At 36.8% G+C, this 7,500-nt stretch overlaps 1 protein-coding gene across 1 annotated transcript in view; it reads left to right on the forward strand.

Moving 5' to 3' along the window:
* LOC138021915 (somatostatin receptor type 5-like) overlaps window positions 1–3,948 on the forward strand; it is a 12,251-nt gene extending 8,303 nt beyond the window's left edge. The window contains exon 2 of the mRNA XM_068868940.1: window positions 2,368–3,948. Within this exon, the coding sequence (XP_068725041.1) occupies window positions 2,395–3,393 (999 nt within the window). The 5' untranslated portion in view covers window positions 2,368–2,394 and the 3' untranslated portion in view covers window positions 3,394–3,948. The remainder of the gene's footprint in view (window positions 1–2,367) is intronic.
* The last annotated feature ends 3,552 nt before the right edge of the window (window positions 3,949–7,500 follow it).

Consider the following 7,500-nt stretch of genomic DNA (forward strand, 5'->3'; position numbering starts at 1 on the left):
CACCTCAACCTTGCAGAGATGGCATTAACCCCGGGTCGAAGTAAATTACATCCTACCCAATGATGGAAGTTTCTGTTTCCAAAATGCAAATAGAGGTTGAGCAGAAAAGTTATGGTATCACATGTCAGCTAACCCTAACCCTAACCCGATTTCGCGGAAGCTGTACAAAACATAGATCCAACTCTAGGGTTGGTACAAACTTGTGAACTGATGACTTAATGAATGAAATATGGTGAGCAACAACCAGCTTCATGATCCAGAACTGAACTGCATCACACAGGTTGAGCTCTCCATCTTAATCTGAACTCTGATTCATTTATACAGCCCAAACTTCTACTTAATTATGTGAGTTCATTGTGCCAATTTTGTGAACTAATTAACAACTACATTCTGTTCTGGTGAGTAATTTTAAAGAAGGGGTACAATGAACAAAAAATATGTAATAGTGTTGTACTGTATAACTTATACAAGCGAGTAAAAAGAGCTGCCTTTATTGGTGATAATCATGAAGTTATTCTTCAGCAGTTTAAATTTCATAGCAAGCTGACATGGAATCCCCAACATTACAATGACCAGGCTTTCTGCATCTGTATTTATATATATATGAGCTAGTTGATTTTTGCCACAAATTATTTTTGAGATTACTCAAAATCTTGACAAGCTGACTCAAATTTCCTCAAATACCATTCCATTCAATCATCCGTACATCTATACCCAAAAAAATATGATACAACTCTTATTTACCTGAGACCTACACAGATCTGTATACTTTCACAAATTTCCAAAAGAAATATCTAGTACCAGCTCAGTCAATGGATTTAGATAATTTTCCATTAGGGTTTGTTTGATGCATCTCCCTTGGTTTCCAGAAAACACTTACTACGAGGATGACATACATTTCTTAGGAGAACCTATCTTCCACGGAAAAAATGGAAGGAACAGCGGTAGGACGAAATATTCTTCTGCCAGCGAAATGTCTTCTGAAAATCTGAATCCTCGAATTGTCTCGAGCAAACCATGGTGTGCGAAGTGATCCTGAAGTGGCGACCAGCATCTTAGTAGTTGGTACTTGGCCGTACCCAGACCTCCGCCGTTTCAAAACATGCAAACAACACCGGACACAACAAGCTTTGGAACGAAGTAAAGTTTATTGATCGTAATCCTCATTAGTACACACGCAGGGTCAAAGAGGCGATTCACATAAGACTTCAGCCTAACTGCATCAACAGGGATAGTGGAATAGAAATTCCGGAAGCATGGATGCCCACGATCAAGAAACAACAACAAGAGAACCGTACGACAGTGGACCGCCGAAGGAAAAACACACCGAAACAGCGAGGATCGAAATGCACCAATCACACCTGCTGAAAACCAACCAATAACAGCGAAGCATCCTGCTTAAAAGGTGACGCGTAACCAGTCGACCTCATCGCCTGATGAAGACTAACAGTATGCAGTCGAATCGTCGCGATCTACATCACAAGTGACCACATCGTGAGATAAACGAGAAGAGTTTATTATTATTGGTCTTAGTTTTTGGGAAGTTTGCGGAAAGATATCTTTAAGTATTTCTCGCGATAAACCCTTCTGCGGCATTTTGATTACAGAACAAACACATTTGGCCCTTATGACCTCGTTTCCGTGCAACTCGCTAGGGCCCTTTTTTTCGCTCTCTTGCATGAGAAAAGATGAGAAAAGAGACATAATCACTTCTAATTGATCTCAGGGGGTTTCGGAAAATTCTCAGCAAACCTCAAATTCCGACCGTTCTTCATTTCCAAAATGCAAAGAAGACGTTCCACAAAGCGCTAACGATCTTGCAATTGAACCATGAGCAGTTGCGAGAAACCACTGAAATCAAACCGCGGCGATTTTTATCACTGTTCCCCATTTCTTTGCTGTAATACCAGTAAGGGTTTTGTCCATGTTAATGATTTTGTTTTTCTCCCATAACTCGTATCGTCAAGCAATGTAACTACCGTAGTTAGAGGAAAACCTTCATGGACCTAAAAGGGATAAAGAGAGAGGTACTTAGATTGACTTATAGCCTAGTGGTCCGAAAGCCGGCTTCTCCTTTACATGCAGGGGTTGAGTTGTTCATAAGCCATGATGAGTACTAAAAACTGTGTTAAATCGTATTATTTTAAAATCGAAGAGCTGTACATTGCTCTTTTACTCACCTAAGTGCTTTGCCTTTAAGAACTTTGTCCGGGCATTTAATTCCGTGTCAACCATGTGACGGACTCTTCCTCTCGCCGTAAAGGACGCTCTTCGACCTTTAACCCTCTAAAAATCATAATTCATCATAATTCAACACGGATACGTTTATATGCAGTAAAGACTTATATTTTGCATCTTTTTTTAAAGGCTTAACTGCATGGACTGAAAAGCAAGATGGAGAATAATACTTCCAATAACTCTGTCACTTCTTCGTGTCCAGTTCATATGGATTACAGCAGTGAACAAAGTCGAATTCATCGAATTGCCATATCTTATACAAAGCTTGTAATATGGTGTGTTGCATTCGCCCTGATAGCAGTCATTGTTTTCGTTGGCAATGTGCTAACCATTGCAGTTTTCAGAAAGAAAAAACTTTTACGCATGCGTGCCAATTCTCTTCTTATAACGCTGGCGGTCGCTGATCTTCTTGTGGGCGCGTTCGCAGTACCGCTTTACATTCATCAGTTGGTATCGTACTGGAAAGGAAATAGCAGTTACAGAACAAGCCTTGTAGCACAAATGGTCATCGATATTTTTACTGGATTTGCTTCAATCTTTGCGCTTACCATAATTGCTTTGGAGCGTCTGTACGCAGTCTTGTGTCCGCTGAAACATCGGCTTGTTTCAAAGCGCACTTACGTCTTCCTAATACTAATTGTATGGCTTTTATCAGGGATAGTTGCTTTTCTTTACTTCATGAATGGATTGGAAGTATTCAAACCAAAAGTTTTCTTTTATTTTATAATATTTTCCATATTTTCTTCATTGCTAGTTATTTGTGTCTCTTATATTTTGATATGGGTAAATGTGGCCTTGCAAAAGGCCGGTATTCCACGGCGAAGAAAAAAATGTAATGGCGAGGTACCACAAACCAAGAAAAAGGCTCAAGACAAGAACTTGCTCACTACAGTGCTTATTTTAACACTTGTATTCGTTTTAACGTGGATTCCTTTTTACATTCTAAACATTCTGGTGTTCTTTCGTCCAGCATGGAATGTGCGCATTCCTTATGAAGTGTTCTTCTTTACCAAGCTGCTACATTATAGTAATAGCTTTGCAAATCCAGTAGTGTATTCCATTAGAATTCCCAGATTTACCCGCAGTCTTCTCAGATCTTTGCGACAGAAGAAAAACGCTCTTTTAGTGACACTACGTCTTTCAAGGAGCTCGTGAATTGTTGGGGTTAGTTGGTCAGGATTACTCCTTAAAAAGTGAACCCAAGAGGAATTTCATGAGAGGAGTAAGATTGTAATGATGATAATAATAATAATAATAATAATAATAATAATAATAATAATAATACTAATGCTAATAATACTAATAATACTAATAATATTAAAAAAAAAAAATAATAATAATAACAATATTAATAATAATGATGATGATGATGATGATCACCTCAATTTGAAGCATGGTGATTTCCTCATGGGGATCAATTTGCAAACTCTTACCCAAGGTTCATTTATACAGACTTATGCATTCGTCTTCAAGTTCTTGTTCTCAGTTGAGGGGTGTATCTTTTTAAATATAATTATGACAATCTTCGATTACTAAATTAACTAGATCTGGATAGTAGCAGGCATATCGATATTTTTAGAAACAACACAACACTTTTTAAAATTAAAAACATGTTTCAACAGAAACTTCTGTCACCTTCAGTGTAAATTACAAAGTACAGAGTTGAATATATAGTGTGAACCAAAATGCTAATTAACTATAAGAACAAAAGGAAACATGACAGTGTAAAAAATTACAAAGAAAGTTTTAAATTAACATGATAAAGTTGATGATTAAGTGTAGGTTTCTCCCATTGAATATGAATGGATCTTTAATCTTAAGTTAGAAGGTGGTAGAAGCGTGATCTAGGATGCTGAAACAGTCATTAGAGCACAAAGTGCGGCAATGCTCAGAATTCTGTAGATGTTTAAAAACGTGCGAGGTCCTATCACTGAAAGTGTGCTCACGTACGCGCGTGGAAAAATGCCGGGTAGTTTCGCCGACATAGCAGGCTTTACAGTCCGCACACAAAAGCTTGTATACCACACCCGCACGGAGCCCACGAGGGACAGGTCCTTCACACTGATCATGTTGCCGATTTTAAAGGATGAGAAAACTAACTTAATATCAATATTATTACAAACGTTATTGCTCTTTAATTTTTATTAAGAGAGCTTTTTATCAATAAAATATTTAGTTTTGATTCAATTAGAGTTGCATTTTACCCTATCTAATATATTCTGAAAAGCTTGCACGTCTTTAGTCATCTGAAAGTTCCATTAATTTGAATTAAAGAACTTACTAGGCCGTGTTTGTGATTGTGTAAGTTCTCAACGAATCCGTAGGTAAAACACAAGCTACCACCTCGGTAATACTCACTAAATGGCGTGAGATCTTGCTGTAACAAAATTACGAGTGGACGAAGAGCATTTTTATTGCCGTCAACAATTTACCTATATACTTCCATCTACCCTCTCACTGAAGTACAATGATATCCTTGCGTCTAAAATAGCTAATATCGACGCGCCGGGTTATTTGCCTTTGCAATAGAATGAACGCTTTTTATTGTAATTTTTATAATAAAACAATACAGTTCATGTTCGCGGGCAAAATATGTTTTGAGATTTTAGCCCGAGCCATTAGGTGGGGGTTAAAATGAACTCTGAGGAGGGACTCAAATATATTTATGCGCAAGAAAATAAACTTCACTTTGGAGGGCATTGAGAAGATAAAAACTAAAAAAGAGAGAACAAAACAGTCTGAACAATCACGCGAGTATTTACAAGTTGAATGGCTTTTGTTTCCCTCAATGAAAATACAACATCAAGCGAAGCTGGCTAAAATTACAAAATCTTGTAATGACATTTGAGTTTTCAAAAATGTAAGAGATAAAAGGAAAGTTCCATAAAGCTTATTTGTAAGTTTTGAAATTTATTGTACAATTGCACAATTTATACTTTTCATTGGTTTATTTCATCGGGCTAAAAGTTTAAGCCACCAAATTCTTCATTTTAGACCGCAAAATGCGCCACAATGCCCAACAAAGATCCTTACATTATAATCGATATACGTTTTGACCCTTCTTCTCAGTACTCCTTCATTGACTGCTTATTTGTTCGTATATTAGTCATTAACATATTATTAGCGGTCATTCGTTGATGATTCAACATGTATTCCACAAATTCTTCCGATAATATTCACCTATTGTTCTGATTGTTTTCTGCATTCCGTTGATCGTACTACTTCTTTTTATTTATTTATTTTTTATTGCACTACATACGATACATGTTACATGATTTACACTTGTACTTACTTCTTACACAGTACTTGCACTACATTAACTTGCACTACATACGATACATGTTACAATACCATAACACTAGTCAAATGGAATTATAGTTGATCTGTTTACAACGTAATTGTTTACATATTAATTGTTCGAGTCACTAATAAGAATTTTGTTTGTTACTTCCACTATGTAGGGTATTGGTTTTCTAGAATTTAATAGGTTGTTAAATAAATAGATAGCAAGAAAATCAAAATACAGAAGCTGAGAAGTGAAAGGACACAATGTAATTTTATAAGGAAAATTTCCATTTGTTCCTAAATTCTTTCTCCTTATTACAAGTGGCTGCAATATATATTTTTCTATATTAATTTTAAATCATCGAAATTGTACTTTATGGTATTTAAAGGGTTAACATATAAGAAATATTTACCTAAAATAATAAGATGGTTGAGGGCCAAACAGTAGTTGTGACAGCGAATAATTCCGAACATAACCTCCAGTTGTGACAGAAGCAGTTTCGTATTACTAGAGGTTGAGTACCACTCCTAGAATCCATCCCAAAAAGAATTTGCGTGCTTGCAGTTTACAAACAAATGCCACAGGGTCTGACACTCAGAAGGACAAAAGGGACAGAAGGGCGAGGCAACTTTTTTCATTTTATATAACAAGCTATTCGTTGGTAAAATTCGGTGAATGATTTTGTATCGGAACATCGTCAATTTAATTTCTCTCGTGGCTTTGAATGGTAGGAGGTAGATTTTAGACAAGTCACTTTTCTCGACGCCAGACGCTAAACGTTTTTTCTCAGAAGTTGGTGGAGGTAGATCTTCAAGGTAAAGTAGGATACTGTATATTGCCTTACATGACAGTGAACAGATTGAGGTGGGCGGCGTGACCGAGTCTTTGGAACATTCTTGCAATAGTTTCTTCCAATTTTGGGGAACAGAAGAGAGAATGCTATAATATTGTAAAAAGCTACATTTTACACTGAATTTACTGCAAAAAGAATTAAATGGGAGGAAATGGCCCCCACAGGAGTCAAAAAGATCCGAGATTTGTTTTATTCCTGCCTGATACCAACGAGGAAAGAATACCATTTTCTTATTCACAGTTAAAAATCGGTTATTCCAGATTGGCTGCGAGAGAACCTTATTTTTATTTTAGGTGTGGCCGTTGCGATGTCCAGCCAGTAGAAAATGATTTATTTGTAGAAAGCAGAAAGATGGTTGTTTAGGTCAATGAGATTATAATCATAATTACATTTAAACAGTTCTGTACCGCCAACATCGGCTAGCAGCAATTTAGGTATGTACTGCCGTGGGGCATTTGAGTTAGAGCATAACCGTCTCACCCAATTTAACTTAAGCGCTTTGTCGAAGAGAGAAAAATCCTTTATGTCCAGGCCACCAGCTGTTTTTTGCTTTATAAGGGTAGTCTTTTTTATTTTGGCGGGCTTGAGATCCCAAATAAAGTCGAACGTAATCTTGTCTACTTCTTTACTGAATTCTTTAGGGGTATTCACGACACTGCAGATAAACACAAGTTTTGAAAGTGCTAATGTTTTAATTATATTTATCCTGCCAGCGATGGAGTTGTCTCTTTTGGACCACATATTCAATGTTTTCTTTAAAGATCCTAATTTAAAAAAAAAAATGTTCTTTTCAGACACTTCTAGATCTTATGTAAAATGCGCGCCAAGCGCGTAATCTGGCTCGGCGCTCAATTGGAGATCATGTATGGTGTCTTTTCTGTTACGCATAGAGCCAAGCCATAACATTTCAGATTTTGTTTGATTTAGTTTTAGACCAGAGCACCTTTCAAAAAGCGATAATAAATGAAATAACCTTGACAGTGACTGGACATCAGAAAGAAGTACAGTGTGTCGTCTGCACATTGCAAAAGTTTAACCTCATTATGTTCATCTATTGGAATACCTTTTATTTCTTTTGAGCGTCTAATGCGTTGTGCGAGTAACTCAAAAGCAATAACGAGTA

The sequence above is a fragment of the Montipora capricornis genome, chromosome 10 (assembly GCF_036669925.1).
Source record: "Montipora capricornis isolate CH-2021 chromosome 10, ASM3666992v2, whole genome shotgun sequence".
Classification (NCBI taxonomy): Eukaryota; Metazoa; Cnidaria; class Anthozoa; order Scleractinia; family Acroporidae; genus Montipora; species Montipora capricornis.